General features: G+C 44.5%; 1 protein-coding gene across 1 annotated transcript; it reads left to right on the top strand.

Moving 5' to 3' along the window:
- Nucleotides 1-367: 367 nt before the first annotated feature.
- Nucleotides 368-13,563, top strand: LOC102230261 (insulin-like growth factor-binding protein 5). Its single transcript, XM_014468466.2, has 4 exons — nt 368-710; nt 8,392-8,603; nt 8,710-8,829; nt 10,178-13,563. The coding sequence occupies exons 1-4, from the start codon at nt 368-370 to the stop codon at nt 10,307-10,309; spliced, it is 807 nt and encodes a 268-aa protein (XP_014323952.1). The 3' UTR covers nt 10,310-13,563.
- Nucleotides 13,564-17,797: the final 4,234 nt, after the last annotated feature.

The raw sequence follows: 17,797 nt of genomic DNA, 5'->3' as shown, positions 1-17,797 counted from the left end.
AAGTGCGCCTCCCTCTGCTGCTGCTGCTCGCCGTATTCATGGTCCCGGGTTTGCGCTCGGCTGTTTTAAAAAGGCTCGGCGGGTCTGCAGCTGATCAGTCTGCTGAGGAAAACTGCTGCTGCTGCTGCTGCTGCTGCTGCTGCTGGAGAAAGTCTGCAGGAGTCCAACAGGAAGGACAGGCTGCGCAGGACCGCCGCTGCTGCCGCTGGTTGGCTTTTTTACTCCCAGAGAGAAAAACTCCTGAAGCCCAGAGAGAACTCCTGCTGTTCATGACGGGTTTACTGGAGAGCTGCACTCCTGGATAAACTGTGAGAATCGGATTATCTGCTCTGAGTCGGGCTGTCCGTCAGACCGGGACGGACTGAAGATGTTCCTGAGCTGCTGCCTCCTGCTCACCATCATCCTGGGGCTCTCCCGCTGCTCGGCCTCCTACGTGCCCTGCGAGCCGTGCGATGACAAGGCGCTGTCCATGTGCCCGCCGGTGCCCGTCGGCTGCCAGCTGGTGAAGGAGCCGGGCTGCGGCTGCTGCCTGACCTGCGCGCTGGCCGAGGGTCAGGCGTGCGGCGTCTACACGGGCACCTGCACCAAGGGGCTGCGCTGCCTGCCGCGCAGCGGCGAGGAGAAGCCGCTGCACGCCCTGCTGCACGGCCGCGGCGTCTGCACCAACGAGAAGGGCTACAAGTCCGCCGCCGCCGGAGCCGCGACCGGAGGTAAGCCGGCCCGAGGAATGTGCAAACTGCGCTGCACCTGTAAGCAGTTAGTTCAAATTTAAAATGCTTCCAGTTAAAAATGAATCATTTTTGATTCAAACGTTACACTTTATTCCACTTCTACTTTGCTAAATTAATTGTATGCAGTTTATTTTATTACATTGCAAAATGTATGGAAGGAAAACAGCCTCAAAAAGCCTTTCTTAATTTTCTTTTCTACAGTTGACTCTTTTCTGACTATTTGTGGTGCCGGCCCGAGGAATATGAAAACTGCTGCCCCTGTAAACATTCAGCCTCAGTTTCAAATCAAATTTCAACCATTTAGAGTTAAAAATTAATCATTTTGATACAAGAATTGTATTTTCTCTGCTTTATGTTGACACATTTTCTGTTGTTAAAATTTTTCTTTTTACAGTTTTCTATTTCTTCTTGCGTGGCAGTTTGTTGTGCCGGCCCGAGGGATATGCAAACTGGTCTGCACCTGTAACTTCACGAAATGATTCAGTCACTTTTGTTTTTACAGTTAATTGAATCACTTTGATATAAAAATGACTCTGCCCTGCGGCAGACAGGCGACCTGTCCAGGTGACCCGCTGTTAGCTGGAGCGGCAGCAGCTCCTCCTGACCCCTCTAAGGGACAAGGTGTTAGAAAATGGATGGATGGATAAAAATTACCAATAAGATTTACACATTTTTTAAATAAAAATGCAAAATGTAAGGAATGAAAATGGCTACACAACCCAGAAGCATTTTTTGTTTAGGGTTTAGCCAGAGGTAGATCCGGGGTCTTTCCGCCCCGGGCCCCATGCAGATCGGATGCAGCCCTGCTGGATGAATGACTGAAGCAGGAAGTGAAGAAGCGACGCAACGTGACTCGTGGTCGTTTTGGAGCGTGGTTGTTATGGTTTGTGTCTGTCAGCTCATAAATTTATCTCTTTATTGAGTTTGTAAAGCATCGTTCGTGGCTCAACGGGAGATGATGCAGGTTGGGTTCGCAGGTCGCCCTGCCTGGCTGCTCAGAGTCGGATTACCACTAAATCTGCGTGTGTGAGGCTGAGAGATGGAGCCGTTTGTCTTGAATGATTTAAGGCGTGTCTGTCACTCTGGGGTTTCATCGGCTCACAAGCAACTGGATCCAGTTGGTCCAGACAAAGGTTTCAGAACGAAGGTGTTCTGTTGTTCTAAATATAACCCGCCGTTGTGCGAAGCATCGATCGCTATCTGACGTCACGTGAAGCCGGAGCTGCCTGTCAGAAGTGTGTGTGTGTGTGTGTGTGTGTGCGTGTGTGTGTGTGTTCGACTCAGGCGGGGCCGTGTGGATTGTGGGTTGGTGGTGATGACAAGTCAGACAGTTTTACACCCAGAGACCTCGGAGTCTGAATGCTCCAGAGGATGCGCCGTTCACATGCTAACAGTCAACCAGCTAACCGTCAACCAGCTAGCCCCGCCTACAGGTTCAGGTCGACAGCCGGCGGTGTCTCTGCTGGTTTTGGTTTGTTGGAAGTTAAAATCATCACATTTCTACTGAGATTCACTGCAGATAAAAAAAACAATCTGTCGATACAAATCGACACGCTACGTCTGCTTCGATCTTAAAATGTGACTTTTTTGGCTAATTTGTCCCCAGAGAAAGCGGCTTAAAGTTGGTCAACCAATCGGATCCAGTTGAACAACTTTTGAATATCAGACGTTCCATGAGGCAACTTTTCGCCTCAGGTTCCCGAAACAAGGGAACCTGTTTCATGGTCCCCCAAGTCTTAAGATCATCTTGGGAAAATTGGCTGATGATGATGATGATGATGATGATGATGCGGCGGTTTGACTGACGATGTGCCAAGTAAACCACATTTACTTCTCGGTGTTTTGTGGGCTGGAAAAGTTCAGGTGGTTTTCTAGTTCACAGATTGTCCTGCTGATTTCTCCCTACAACTGAAGGATGCCCTGATTTTCAGGTTGATCTTGAGTGACTTTGCTGCTGTGTGTTCGGAGCGTTCTGCTCTGCTCTGGTATCAGGGATGTCGACATGTTGGATTATCTTGGTCCGATATCAGCCCATTGAATGCAACATGCAGCCAATCAGAAGGCAAAGTGACAGAAACATGGAAGGGAATCAAAATACACCAAAGACAAAACAACTAGTAAGTCCGGTGGACGTTGTCAACGTCTCTGTATCGGTTTTTCTGTTAAATGTTGTCACAAACTATCGGCTTTGCCTCTAACCAGTCGGCCATGTTTGGTTACTCTGAACTCACGTTTGGTCTTGAGATTTTGTGAGATTTCCAGAGTAACATCTGAATTTTGGTGAATTAAATCAGTTTGAGACTTTTTATCGTGTCGGGGTCTTTCAGGTTTTGAAGATGTTGCCATGTGAACCAGGCCTGGTGTCTCTCTGGACGCTGCGGGTTGGACTTGACCTCTGCTGGGTGAGATCCTTGGTTTGTTGGGTCGATTGGTTTTGAGGTGTGATTCCTGGAGACAGACACCTCAGCCCTGAAGAGGGATGAGTGAGTCCAGGCCATGGACGGATGAAATAGACTCCTGTTTGTTGTTGCTTCTTGCCGGGTTCGGGTTGATGATGCTTGTCCGTTCTCCTGGAGGCGTCCGGTTGCGGACCGGCCAGCGTCTGGTTTCTGCAGGGGACCAGCTGGACCAGCTGAGCGAGGCAGACCAGGAGGAGGAACCGTGAACTCTCACGCCTTCCCATTAATTCCTGCTTTCCTCCTGCGCTGGGATCCCAGTTGCTCCGGGGTTGGTGTGTGCTCTGTTGGCTCGGCGAGTGACTCAGACCTGGGGAAGCTTGCCAACAGATATGACTTTATGGCAGCAGGCCTTCTACCCTCGGGGCTTCTGAAAGGGCCTTATGTTTCAACAGATTTCTCTCTGCCAAGAAGCAGAGGATGATTAAGAAGTGGTTCCTACGGCAGAATGCTTGCAAAGCAACAGGAAACCTGCAGCAGAGTCTCACCCTGCATGTGCAGCTTTCTGCCAGCGAGACGAGGCCGATCTCACGCCACTCTGGCATTAATATTTACAGTCATCAGCAGATGAGGCGACCGCAGGCCTCCAGTGTTTCATGTTTGCACGAGAACTTCACATAAGTACGGCAGCACCAGAGTGTTTCCGATTAGCATGAAAGAGCCGCATGTCGGCTTTCAGTGCTGACATCTGTTCACGGCTGATTCAGACGACCGGCGCCCAGAACGCAAAACATCGTCCAGTCAGGCGGTCAGACTCATTTCCATCAACTTGACGAGCCCGTTGTGCCAGAACCTGTTAATGAAACCCGTTAAACTTTGATAAATGTCGGCATCTATTCTTACAATTTAATATCAAACAACTTTTTGTAATTTTTGCCATGTTGTGATTTTTGTGAAAAATTTTGCGATATGTGTACCTAAGACAAAATGTGACTTTTTGTTCGCTCACGGACGATGGCATTAAGGCTGAGGCAGCAGTGTAGTACAAGTATGAAATACTGCCACCTGCAGGTCAGAGTTTGTCACTTAAATCAAATGTTTTTGACCAACTTTGCAGAAAATTTGCTATAAAGTCACAATCATGAATTTCCATGAAAACGTGGAGACTGATTGCTGTAATTTGTCAGTAAACATAAAAACGGCTTTGATTTGATTGCAGAAGCTTCTTTGAACGTCTCGGTTGCCGTCGGTTTCCCATCAGAAACGTGTTTTCTGTTCCCATAATCAGCAGGAATCTGTGAAAGTTTCTGGTTTTTGTTTCTCAGAGGGTTTCCTGTTTTCACTTCACCAGAACAGAGCTGGAGATCCTGCAGCTTTTAGCTGCTAACAGAGTGAAAGTCGACATGAACCTTTTGACCTCGACGATTGTAGACGCAGCTCAACCTCCAGGATGTTTGGCAGCGATGCATCTTTCTGCTCTGGTGCAGGAAGCAACGTTTAGGGGAAATAACATCCACAGCTCACAAAATCCGTTCAGCAGCTGCTTTTATCTGGAGCTGCTGCAGAAAAATATCCAAAGAAGAAGAGTGGATTAGGTTTTCTGCTTCAGGATCCTCCACCGCCTGCCCTGAACAGATCCTCTACATGTGTCAAACTCAAGGCTCGGGGGCCAAATCTGGCCCGTCGAAGCTTCTTATGTGGCCGTCGAGATTCCAGACACCAAATTACATCAATCAGTTTCTGCAGTTTTTCAGGCAAAATCAACAGATGCTCACATTTTTTGCATAACTGTGAGCTCAATGCAAATTTTGTGCAAAATTTTAAAATCATTTACTTTTACAGCGCTGCTGCCTGTGATCGACATGGCAAGTACAAAAAGTCATGTCTGCGCACAAATACTGCAGAATTCCTAGCAAATATTTCTGAGTTAGTATCACAAAGTCTGTGATTGTGATGGCAAACAACCGATCAGTGTGAAAATGTGTTTAATATGAAGAATCCTTACTGAATGCAGAGAAAGCTCTAAAGTTTTAACAGTTTGTTAAAGTGCATTTTGCTGCAGCTGGCCCTTTAAGAACATTCATGGGAATGAGTTCAACATTTCGCTCCGGATCCTCTGGATCCTCCAGATTCGGAGGATTTATCTGGAGGTTGGTCACAGCCAGTAACTGCTCTGCGGTGACCCAAACAGATGCTGCCTGCTCGTGTGCGGCTTGTTGCAAACCCAAACCCAAATATGGGACAAGACCTCAGACCAAAATTAGCCGAGTCCAGTAGAGCAGCTCGGCCCGTTTGCTTACCTACAGCAGCTCTTCCTTCGGGGAACACGCTGCATCTTCTCGAAGTCCTGTTTTGAAATGAACGAGCCTTGAATTGTTCTGGTTGCTATTTATAAGCAGGAAACTTTTTGATTGCAAAGAACAAGTTCTGAGTTCACACAGAGCCGCTTCCTGCCGCACAGATCCACAGCACAAACCTCGACCCGACCAGAACCGGCCGATTCAGACAGGCTTTCATCCTGCTGGTCCGACCCGATCAGAACCGGTTTCACTGATACAACCAAAACCTCATCTTTTCAAGGTTTTCCTGACTTTTCAGCTGCGTCAAAATGAGACATTCTTAGCCTGTATTGTTTTTTAAAATAACTATCAGGCATAACATTATGACCAAAAGCCCAGACTCGTCGTTTCTTTAGATTTTCCTTCCATGCAGCCAGAAGGAAGGAAACTCTGCAGGTTTGCATGTTTCCTGCTGCGCTGCAGCGTTTTCAGGCTGAAGCCTTCAAATATTCAGCGGCGGCGGCTCCGTCATGCTGCGGGATGGTTTACTGTCATTGTCCTCATTTATCTCCATTCACTGCTGTCTTACATCTGGTAAAGATGTAATTTCAGAGGCAGCGAATCAAAGCGGGCCGCGGCGGACTGGGAGCCGCGGAAACCCAGTGAGAGCTGGGAGAACCGGACCCGCCTCTTTCCATCCTGATGCAGCGCAGAGAGAAACACGAAGAGAGCAGGGGCTCATCTTTCACTGCTGGCCCGCGGCCCAAGAGCATCCTGGGATATTCATGAGGCCTAATTGTGTGCAGATGTTAATTTTTAAACAGGAGTATCAGGTGCGGCGCTGCAGCTGTCAGGAGTTAAACCAGACCCTGTGAGCCCGGTACAGGCCCGGTACCAGAGCATGGAAAACTGAGCTGCTTTGCAATGGATGGTTAACGCTTTTTGAAATTTAAATTGAGATTTCTCCTTAAAGGGGCGGTAACATGTTTTCCAGGCACATGGTGCCATTTTATAGCACAATCTAGTAGCCATGTTACCTTCAGCTGTGAAAATTCAAATCAGATGACTTAAAAGAAATAACACTTTGAAATTGGGTTTCTGTCTCTTTAAGAAGCTGCTGCTCTTTCTGAAGCTCCGCCTCCAGGAAGTCATCCCAACATGGCTCCTCTATTAAACCCTTTAACATTTTTAACTGAGAAGCAGCTCCTGTAATGAACTCAGCAGCTGTTTGCTAATTGCTACTGGCTAGTCTGAAGGAGCTGATAGTGGGGGGAGCTTCACCTCGAAGGCGGGACTAGGTCCACCCAGGTGTTTGAAACTGTTGCCATGGAGGTTAAAGGATTTCTCAAACATGAATCATAGCAACATTGCAGTTCGTTTCTGATGAGGGAAAAACATTCAAACACGAAAAGCTGAGAAAACTGATTTTCCATGATACTGCCCCTTTAAGTCAGTGAGCTGTGCGTTTAATTTATTTATTTTTTTTGTTCTGCTGCAAATGAAATTACACACGAAACAAGGCGGCGTGTAAAAAAAAAAAAGACCTCATTTTTAGCAGCCGTTTTATGGCCAAATATGTGGCATTTCAATCCAAATTATTGGACTGTAGTGCAGGAATAATGAGTTTTTCCACAGTGGTCACATGTAGAAATGCTTGAAGTATTTATTTATAGCGAGTGACAGCCTGGCAGTCTGAGCGCGGAGACACAGCGACATATCTAAACACGAAGCCGGGCCTGCCAAGTCATGAGTTGTTAGATTCATTTCAGAGACGGGGAGCAGAAGCCAAGTCCTGATAATCAGCCCCCCGCCGGTCCCTCCGCTCCAGACGCTCACGCTGGGTCAGGCTGCTCCTCTTTAACCCAGAAGAACAGCGATTTCCCTCCCTACTCGACCCGGGTCTGTGTTCGGTTCTGACAGTCCTCTCTGGTTCTTTGGGTCTGACTCGATGCAACACACCGGCGGTTTTTCCAAACCGGATAAATATAACCGGGGTCATTCGCTGGCACCGCCGCCACAACAGCCCAGCATTTCGGGTCCAGCCGAGCCCGGAGGGACGGAGGGGTGTGTGGGGGGCCGGAGGCTGGTTCTGTGGCCTTAAAGGACCCCTGGCTGGGGGTCCGGGCTTAAGGGCCGAACCCCCAGAGACAGAAGGGGGCAGGGAGCTCCACTGGGAAAAACTCCCATTTAAACCTGAAACCCAAGCAGCACTGGTTCAAGTCGCATCTCAGATCAGATTCTGACTCAAATTATTCCAACGACCCACTAATATCTGGGTCCATGTCTGTTAGAGAGCTGCACCAGAACCGCAGCCATGGGGAACCGCTAGCTGAAAGTTAGCTGCACTAACTCTAAAGCAGTAGCCAAACATCAGTCCAGTTAACAATGAATAAGATATCAACACGTTATTTAGGAGAAGCTCATGCTAAAATGCTACATCAACTTGTCCGAGCTAATGCTAAAGGGGAAATGGAACTGCAGCCTTCATTCACTTCAAAATAAGAGCATAAATATGAACATGAAACTACTTTAAGATTCCTCAACAGTCAATAACCAAAACTTCAACAAAAATATTGAACTTTATTCAAAAGTTTACAAAGTAAATTTTCACATTAAAATTTATCCAAACTAATTTAGGTGAGCTAAAGGTTTCTAAGGTTAGCAAAAAATTAGCTCCGCTATTAGCACATTAGCAGAAGTTGCTCACCAGTTCAACTTGATGGGTTAGCATAGCTTGCTAACAAATATTTAAGTGTTGCTGCTTTTGGAGAGAAAATCCAGTCTCCTCTCCTAAAACATCTGTTAAGTTTCCGCTGCAGAATCTGGATGAACTTCTGTTTTTATGCTGTTTGTTGCTTTGTCTCCTGCGGTGGACAAAGACGCAACATTTCTGCCCTGATGCAGCAAATCCTCCAGTTAACATCCGTTTCTCCTGCCAGTCGTCGTGACTTGGTGTAACGCCGTTTGGTTGGTGTCGTCCTGCAGATCGGGAGACGCGGGTGGAAGTCGACATGACTCCGGACGTCACGGGCGTGGTGCAGCCAGCCAAGGTGCCGCTGCATCCCAAAGACATTGTGAACAGTAAAAAAGTGATCGCAGTGCGCAAAGAGCAGAAGAGGAAGCTTGGCAAGCAGCGCTCCTTCAGCACCAGCGTGGATTATTCCCCCATGGACATCGACAAGCACGAGCCTGAATTCGTAAGTTCTGTTGTGGATGTTTATTGATGTGGAATTTCTCCACTATCTGATACCTTTTAAAGGTTTTAAATGTTGGTTTTTAACAAACTGCTGAATTTTTCTGAAGGGTCCCTGTCGGAGGAAACTGGATGGGATCATCCAGAAAATGAAGGACACTTCTCGGGTCATGGCCCTGTCTCTGTACCTTCCCAACTGTGACAGGAAAGGGTTCTTCAAGCGCAAACAGGTGGGTTAGGCAGCAGCTAGCAGAAGGTTTCTTCTCCTTTTTATACCCATATCCTTTCTACATCTGGAGTAATCATTGCCTCACACCCAACCAGTGAGGCACACGATTAAATCTTGAGTAAACATGGCTAATAATTCAGTTTAGCAGGTGCAAAGCACTGACAACCTTCTGATTTATCTTTTGCATTATGACAGAGATTTGCTGATGAAACCTAGATAAAAATTCAGTTTTAAGGATGAAAGAATTTGTACTTGACGTTTCGTGGTGCAGAATCAACCTTTGGAACGTCTTTATCAGGGTTTAGTGGGGCTTGGATGTGATCAGGGTTCCTCAGGGATGATGCAGCTTTGGTAGCAGCTGGTATCTTGTTCCTCCACGGAGGAAAGCAGATAAGTGTGGATTTAAGGACCTGAGGAGGTTTGGGTGGCTGTTTGTGGTCAGTGCAGGTCAACAAGGTATGGACACAGTCCTTTTGGTTGCTTTAGCACCAAACATCTGTCCACTGGTCGGCTCATCCATCCATATGTACCGGCTCAGTCCTTGCAGGATTACTCGGGGCTGCTGGAAACCTCCACTGGTCAGAGATGTGATTTTACTGAACCGCTTCCGGTCGATCAACCTAACTTACATGTTGTAGGACAGTCAGAGGAAGTCACGATCCGTGCAGCGGCACTTCAACATGTGGAACTACTGTATATCACACATCCCATGGTTTTCAAAGCATTTTATTCAACTTTTAGGCCATTGGTGTGAGACATGCATCCTAATTCTGCTCCGAAAGACGTCAGATCCAGTAAATCTGGACGTAAACAGAGGCTGAAGCAGCTTCTGTCAGCGGCGGCCATTACTACCTCCGTAAGACACACTGCTGCTGTGTGACAACTATGTTGTTGTTTTTCTGTGCATGTAGGTTGCTTTGGGGTCTCAAACCGTTCACACAGAACTCTGATTGCAGTCGCATTTAATTAGCATAAACAACCAGGCAAAAAAAAATAAATATTGGAATTAAGCAAAAAGTCAAAGCCGAGCATCAAGACCTGCTGTGTGACCGCAGTTAAAACGTCATAAAGTCTACAGGATCTGTACAGATCAAAGGTCAACTAACGTGACTGCAGATCCCGCACATGCTGGACATGAACTGTTTAGTCTTCAGCCTTGAAGTCGACGCTACAGAGGCAGTTTCTCTGAACAGTCGGTGCTCAGGCCAGCGAATGTGGCTGCTGGTTTAGCCCGGCTCTGGAAATTGCCTTTAGCTGTGCTGGAGATGTGTGGCCCAGTACACTGCAATGCATTTTTGTTTGCTTTGTGTTCGTTTTCACTGAAACTGTCCCATTCTCTGGTTTTGCAGTGCAAGCCGTCTCGCGGCCGCAAGCGGGGCATCTGCTGGTGCGTGGACAAATACGGCGTCATGCTGCCGGGGACGGACTACAGTGGGGGAGACATTCAGTGCAAAGACCTGGAGAGCAGCATCAACGAGTGAAAGCCCCGGCCCCTCTCCCCCGCCCCCATAACCGTCACATTACCCGGGGCCCACGCATCTTCTCCGAGTCACACCTGTAAGCTCCGCCCTCTGCTCACACCAACAACCTGTTTTTACCAGAGACACTAAGAAAAAGCACTATTCTCTGATTAAGGAGACCACTTCGGATCCCCCCACCTCTTCATTTGACTGTAAAAAATTCACCACAAGAAGGAGGAGAAAACTGACCCAGCTGTGTGTCGTGGGACCGAGAATTGGCTGAGAAATTATTGCTTTCTGGTTTTTCTGGGGGTTCATCAGAGCACTTATAGAAAGGGGATCCTGTTTAGAAACCTGTGTGAAAGTGTGACGCGTTGGTGTATTACAGAGTGGACCTATTTCAGAACCAGCAGCAGAACGTTGTATTTCCTCCTCTTTTGTTCGACCGTCGCCAACCCAACGGCCCTTCCTCTCCAACGCAGCGAACGTCTTTGGGACTCGGAGCGTTCAGACGGTCGCAGACGAACACGTGAGCGGCTCTTCGACCACGTAGCTAGCCTGACATGCCAACTGTGCCTATGAAAGCTGCCGGGCGGGGCGCCACGCAGCTCCGCTGGTCAAATCAAAGACTCTCAGCTTCAGCGACGGGAAGCACGTTTGATTTTTCCGAGTTGGGATTGCTTTTTTGGGGGGCGGGGGATCAACCTTGCCGATCGGGGCGGTTTCCTCTCCAACTGACTCTTTTTTTTTGTGGTTTTATTTGTGATTTCTTTGCCTTCAGTGAAGTAAAAGATCACCCTATGTTTTGAGCCATGTTTCCCCGTCAGTACAACATATTCATGGTGTATTACTTTTAAATATTCTTTGAGGGTTTTTCCTGTAGAGAAAAGCCAGATCATGTAAAGAAAACAAAGACTCTTTGCCTGTAAAGAATTGGAAAGTGTCCTGTTACAGCAGCTCACAGGGCAGTGGGAGTACAAACTGCCTCGTCTCTCAGCTTTCTGCCTTTTTCTCAACGGAGCGCCGTGAGAACATGACATGAGCAGGTCTCCGGACCCGGTTTCTCCTCTCTGTGCCTTCCTACAAACAGACTTAAGCACTGGTGTGAAAGCGACACCAGGGGCCGATATTCAGGACGAGCTTCAAGGCTAACAGAGAAGAACGATGAATGTGGTTGGTCCCTTAAATTCAGTCCAGCTCCGTTTGTCCGCGTTGTTTCAGAAACTTCTGCTCTTCCTTTGACAACTTAATAAGCTAAGATTCTCACTTTTCTGTTTTTATGTGAATGCCAACGATTGACGGGGAGTTAGACGGGAAGCTGAGGAATGTCGGGAAGTTGTTTGTTCTGCGAATGCGAGAGGGAATGCGTGCATCCAGGGGTGCTGTGCAAAAATCCTCAGTCGTTCCTTTAACTTCTGCTTTTAAACAATCTCTTTTAATCTTTAAACTGGTTTTATTGAACGGTTCTCTGCTTCCTGAAGGGTTCTCATTGTATTTTATGACAGACTTTAGTTGCTTGATGTTTTATATTTCTTCTAATCATTCAGGTCTAACAGCAAAAATAACAGTTTGACATGCAGAAAACGGCTGATGTACAGATTTGGCGCTACAAAGAGCTAGTTCTGCAAACGCAGAAGCATTACACCAACATGCTAGTTAGCAGAGGCTAATGCTAAAGTGCTACCTTAAATTCAAATTATAGCGACCCTTGGAAGACTGCAATCCTCTGGCACCAATTGAATTTTAAAATGTTCCATGTTGCCATAAGATTGTGAAAACTGAAGTGCTGCGTTGGAGTCTTTATTCACTTCGAAATAAAAGCCTGAATACTTGAAGAATACGATAATCAAAACTTCAACATCAATGTCCAACTTTATTCAACTGAAAGTTTACAGATCAATCAAGTAAATTAGTATTTTAAAATGAACCCAAAAACATTCACCTAAGGGAAGCTAAGTACGCTAAAACGCTACATTATCATGGTATTTAATTGAAGCTAACGCTAATGAACGTGACAGAGGAGTCAGCCAATATCCAAAATTTCAACATAGATGTTGAACTTTATTCACGTAAAAGTTTAGAAAACAGTCAAGTTAGGATTAATCTAAGGGAAGCTAAGTGTGCTAAATATTTTCAAAGCACTATTTCTGCTAGTGCTAAAGCTAATGCTAAAGCTCTTACTTGAAATGATAAAAAAAATAAACATCTAACTATTTAAAGAGTTCTTAACAGTCAATTACCAAAACTTATTTAAAAAGGTAAAATAACTCTTCAATTTATTGATAAACATCAGTTTAGGGGAAGCTAAGTGTGCTACATGTTCTCAGTTAGCTAAAGCACCAAGCTAAAACTTAGCTCCACTATTAGCAGAAGTATGCTAAAGGAGATCATAAGATATTTTCCATTTAAAACCCATTTAAGGCTTACACTAGTGTCCCTAAAGTCCAAAGAGAAACGTCAGAAAACTGGAAGATCTGTTGATCAAAACCAGCATTAGCATTAGCATTAGCAGAACATTTGACTGTTTGCTAGCAAAGTGTTAAAAAACAAGGAGTGGTTTAAAACTTTTGCACAGCACTATACCAGTGGAATCACATTAAGCAAAGCAAACCTTATTTTTCAAACTCACAGTAGATCCTGATGCACGACGACGATCCTGAGGTCGGCAGAGACTAAAGTCTGGCAAACTTTCCTTTCTGAAGCCGCGTTTCGAGTTAAAGTGACAGGGGCCGCTGACGCCCAAGCCTGGATTCAGATTGTAGCAACGACTCTTTGGGTTTGGAGACGCTGCGCCGAGACAGAGAGGAGGAGGAGGAGGAAGAGCGAGTGAGCGCCGTGGTCGCTGCCAGGCCTTAGCCACGGCCCCCGATGAGGGAGTCACCGATTTCACAGCTTAGGTCCAATCAGAGAGACAGAAACGGAGTTCTGGGAAACGTCCCGTCTCCAGTTGGTTTAAACTCATCCTTCATTATTCAGTAGGACAGTTAGCAGTACAGCTTGTTTGTTCAGAGTACATAACAGATTTTTGGTTGTAAAGACAATCGGGTTTTCGTAATTTGGTGTTCTGAGACAGACCCATCGGTGGCAGCGGGAAATATTGGTCAGTATTTGGAGCGACAGATTAAAAAAATAATAAAAACCTGAAAAAAATCTCAAATTATAAAAGTGAATATCACTGTGTAATATTTATTCAACTTGTAATTTATGTACTCTTAACCTTTGTCTTTTTTGTAATGACAAAGCATTTATTTAAATAAAGTTATGTATTCATTTAAGCCGTCTGGTGTTCTCTGTAGAAATTGGCTTCAGATGTGCCGTTTGAGGAGGAATCATCCTGATCGTAAGCGCCGGGTAATCTCCGAGGCACGAGCTGATAAACCTCTTAGAGGCGTAAGTCTGAGGCGCAGCGAGCAGGAAGTGGCGTTATGAACTCTGACCTGAGGGCGAGTCAGCTGCTTTCCTCAGTCAGAGCGGCTCCACAGCAACCCGACAGATCTGCGACGCCACCATGTCAACCGGAGAAACATCGACCTGGAAACTCCTGGCCGTCAAATCTGGAGGAACTGATTCAGTTTTTCTGTTTTGGTCCAATCTTTCAGAAGGTCTCAGGTTTTTATGTCTTCATGATTAATTCCATTTTTTGCAGAAATCAGATTTATTTTGCTGTACTAATTAAATGCAACCCAATCAGACGTCAGTGTGAACAGTTTACAATGTTTACAGAAATAATAATGGCCGCCGCTGCCTATTCATGGATTTTTAATGTTCAAAACCAACAATATCATCACAAGATACTTGATTAGCGTAGAACTAAAAGTTAGCATCCTATAAAGCTGCTTTAGCTTTAGAGGATTATCGCCTTATTAGTATAGTGGTGAGTATCCCCGCCTGTCACGCCGGAGACGGGGGTTCGATTCCCCGACGGGGAGTGAAGTTTGTTTCAGGTCCCTCTTGAAAATGAGATCTAGATCTCAACGGGGCTTACCTGATTAAATATAGGAATAGTAGTAGTTGTGCTAAAGCACTAATCATAAACATTTTTGCTAATGCTATAGCGCTATGCTAACATGGTAATCACTGATATCCTCCATCCGGCAGGGACCCTGTGCTACATCATGAAACTCCACAAACAGCCCAGTAAATTAGAAATGTAGAATTTTTCTGGAAAAATTGTGCACTGAGAGTTTTCAAAGTTAGCAAAAATGCTAAAGCGCTAAACTAAAAATATGTTCCATTAGCAGAAGCTTGTCCGCCTCTGTTGCTGAGCAACAGGAGCTACAATATCATCACAAGATCTGATTTTTTTATTGATTAGCGCAGTGGTTGGCACAGCTAGCAAAATAGTTAATTGTGCTACAGCTAAAGTGCTAATCATAAATATTAGTTCTGGTGATGTAAACATGGCAACATGGCAGTTAGTTACTGGAAGTTAATGACACATATGTCACATCAGTGGTGGTTTTATTCAACTCAAAGTTTACAAAACGAGAAAATAAGTGAAAACATTTATTTATGGGAATCTAAACATTTTCAAAGTTAGCAAAAATGCTAGCTCCAACACCAGATTCTCAGTTTTATTTTTTTTTCTTATTCTTTTCCCTAATTCTCCGTCGTAGCATCTGACACCAACACACACATCGCATTATTTCACAGTTAATTCATCTGGAAATGCTACAAAAACTTACAAATACAGATGTTTAAGTTGAGTAATTTGAATCTTCCCAAATGAGCGACTGTATAATGTCATCTCTTTAGAGGCAGCGGTGGCTCCTGTCATCACAGAGGAGCAGATAAAAGGAGATCTGCAGGAATGCAGAGCGCAGGCAGGGACAATCGAACAAGTGTCTGCTAGTTTCCTCCAGCCTTTCATCAAAGACGGACGAACTCCCAAATGGAGGGTTCCTCCGCCGGGATCGGATGTGACCGCCACCATAATCTCTTCTCACATCCCACAGACCATAAAACCAAAGCAGCATACGGTAATATTTATGACATTTAACTACCAGGCATGGAAAGTGGCTAGCGGCTAGCTGAGGAATGTTTTAATGGGATCCCACCTGCAGCTGGAGAACCAGGGAGAAACCCAGTCCAGGTGACTTCCACCCAAAACGTCTCACAAAACATGGCTGCTTATGCAAAAACTTCCCATCTGGCACTTCAATGGTGGAGTTTCTCTGCGTCAATGTGCTATGATGGAGATAAAAAATCTGAGTCTGATTCAAAAGAAGCTAAATTAACGATTATAGTTATTTAATATCCAGAAAGCATATTTCAATCTAGTTTCTACAACAGCGTGTCAGAGCCACTGCAGATAGAAAAAAGGAGTAAATTTCCATAAAAGAAAAATTTTTTTTTTTTTTAGAACAAATACTCAGAAAACACAGAGCTTGGAAATCAAAAATTTGTTAGAAAAAATTAGAAATGTTGAGATTAATCCCATAAGTTTTCTAGAAAAAAACATTGATCTTGAAAAGTTAAAAAGAAAATTCAACTTTTGGACATTTGAGTTGTAAAAGTCAAAATTTTTTACTCTTGAAACTCAGAAATGTCCTAGTTTTTTTCTAAAAAAAAACATCCGAGACTAGTCCAAGTTCTGAATTTGTTGGTTAACATTTACTCATTTTTTCCCATCTATCTTACATTTCTACTTGTTTCCCAAGAAACTTTTTACATTTTGACAGAAACTCGTTTCGTTTTGTGAAAACTTTCTGTTTGGCTTCAGGATGTTTTACTTTCCTATAATTATTCATCATAATCAGCACTTCGACCAGTGGTGGTGTTTTAATTTGCTTTATAAATAAAATTGTATTGTATTATATTGTGTAAAAGTTGTTTATTGAGATATTTGGATTTATAGGAATGAAAAGCCTTTAGAATCTGATTGTTGATCAGAGGCCATGTTGGACCGGAGAAGTCCAAACATTTGGCCAAAATCATCACATTTAAAGAGTTCAAGGGTCACCGGAATATCATTTTTTATTTTTATAAGACTTTTCTATTCAAGATTTGTGTCACTATTTATTTGAAAATGTTTGCTATATTTGTTTATTAGTTTTTAAGTCAATATGATGCTGATTTACCGTGTTTGAAATCAAAAAGAGCAAAAACTGTGATAATCAACAGATAAACTTTGTGTTGCATTTAAAATATTCCATCTAAAAACATTATTTGTTCATGAAAAGTCTCCATGTGCCTCAGTTGTCTTGTGCTGATGGGCCAAATATCTGCGCTCTGCTAACTGGAATTACAAGCACCACGTCAGCCAAAGTTTTGAAATCGGGGAACATTTCTCCGGTTGCAGTGATCAGATGTCGGGGAGACTCTGAACGAGGATTTCCTGATCCAGCAAAGACTACTGAAGGTTTTATTTGGACCACTGTGTGCTTTTTAACTACTGCGTCCAGGAGAAATCGGGCTGTGAAAGCCTGTAAAACTTTTATTGGAGAAATGTTTTAATTTTAACCTTCAAACGGAAAATTTGCTCTTCCTCTATACAGCAAACCCCATCATGTTAATGCGCTTTATTTTTAACTGTAACGACTTGTTGCTTCAGGAATGATCGCAAAATCTGGTCCAACAGAAATCGGAGAAACTTTTGGTTTATAGTTGAAGTAAAAATTGTTTTCAGCAGAATAAAAGTCGACTCGTGCAGATTCCCACCGTTCCTCCCGTCTGCAGAGAGCCGAACTCTTCCCGCACCGACGAGCTCCAGCATAATAATTGTCTTTGATATAAAACTGATGTCTGCACTTCCTGGAGAAACTCGTCATTTCACTGAGATAAAACAACAATTATTTTGTTAACAATCAACAAGTCTGAGAAACAAACCCACAATCTGCACATCCCAGGAAGTTGTTGGAAGCTAACAAAACAAACAGGAGTCTTAAAGCGGGAACGTTATCGTCTCGGCAGAGATGCTCGCCCCCATTGTGCCAAAACAAAACTCTTCTTTTGATTCGTTTTCAGCCTAAAACCACCACTAAATGTGCAGAAAAGCCCAGAAAACGCCTGCGATCTGAACTCCCTCCTGCACCTGAGGACGGTTCCTAAAACCCAATAAAAACCAACGAAGGACGAAGCTGTAAAAGCAGTTTTCACAGCCTGGCCTGGTGACCAACTGCTTGGCACATAAGCACATGTATAAAGTTACCGCCGGTCAGGACTGGGCTCATATGACCCGCTTTTGGCTCCAACTACAAACAAGGCTCCTCGTTTCAACCCAGCTCTGAATCCTGACGGGCGTCTTCAGGGTCAAAGTTTGAATTCTGGGTAAATTTCTTATTCTGGTTGCATGAAAAGCTCAGGATTCGCCATCAGATTTATGAACAGTCTGCGTTCCCGTCATTTTAGTGTTTCTGTAAGTGTTAACATATCCTTCTACAAGTTTTTATAAATGCCATTATTTACTCCCGTCCTCACTGAACAGTCGGGACTTTTATTCATTTTTGTCCTCAGTAAAACTGATTCTGATTCATTTGTATCTTTTTGCAGTTTAAAAAAAAATACATT

This window comes from Xiphophorus maculatus, chromosome 7, assembly GCF_002775205.1.
Source record: "Xiphophorus maculatus strain JP 163 A chromosome 7, X_maculatus-5.0-male, whole genome shotgun sequence".
NCBI lineage: Eukaryota > Metazoa > Chordata > Actinopteri > Cyprinodontiformes > Poeciliidae > Xiphophorus > Xiphophorus maculatus.
This window is presented reverse-complemented; position numbering and strand designations above follow the sequence as displayed.

What these genes read in the sequence shown, in the direction of transcription:
- LOC102230261 (XM_014468466.2), top strand. Translation starts at nt 368, where the DNA reads ATGTTCCTGAGCTGCTGCCTCCTGCTCACCATCATCCTGGGGCTCTCC. An exon ending in CGCCGGAGCCGCGACCGGAG is followed by an intron (nt 711 to 8,391) that starts GTAAGCCGGCCC and finishes GTCGTCCTGCAG; the next exon opens with ATCGGGAGACGCGGGTGGAA. An exon ending in ACAAGCACGAGCCTGAATTC is followed by an intron (nt 8,604 to 8,709) that starts GTAAGTTCTGTT and finishes ATTTTTCTGAAG; the next exon opens with GGTCCCTGTCGGAGGAAACT.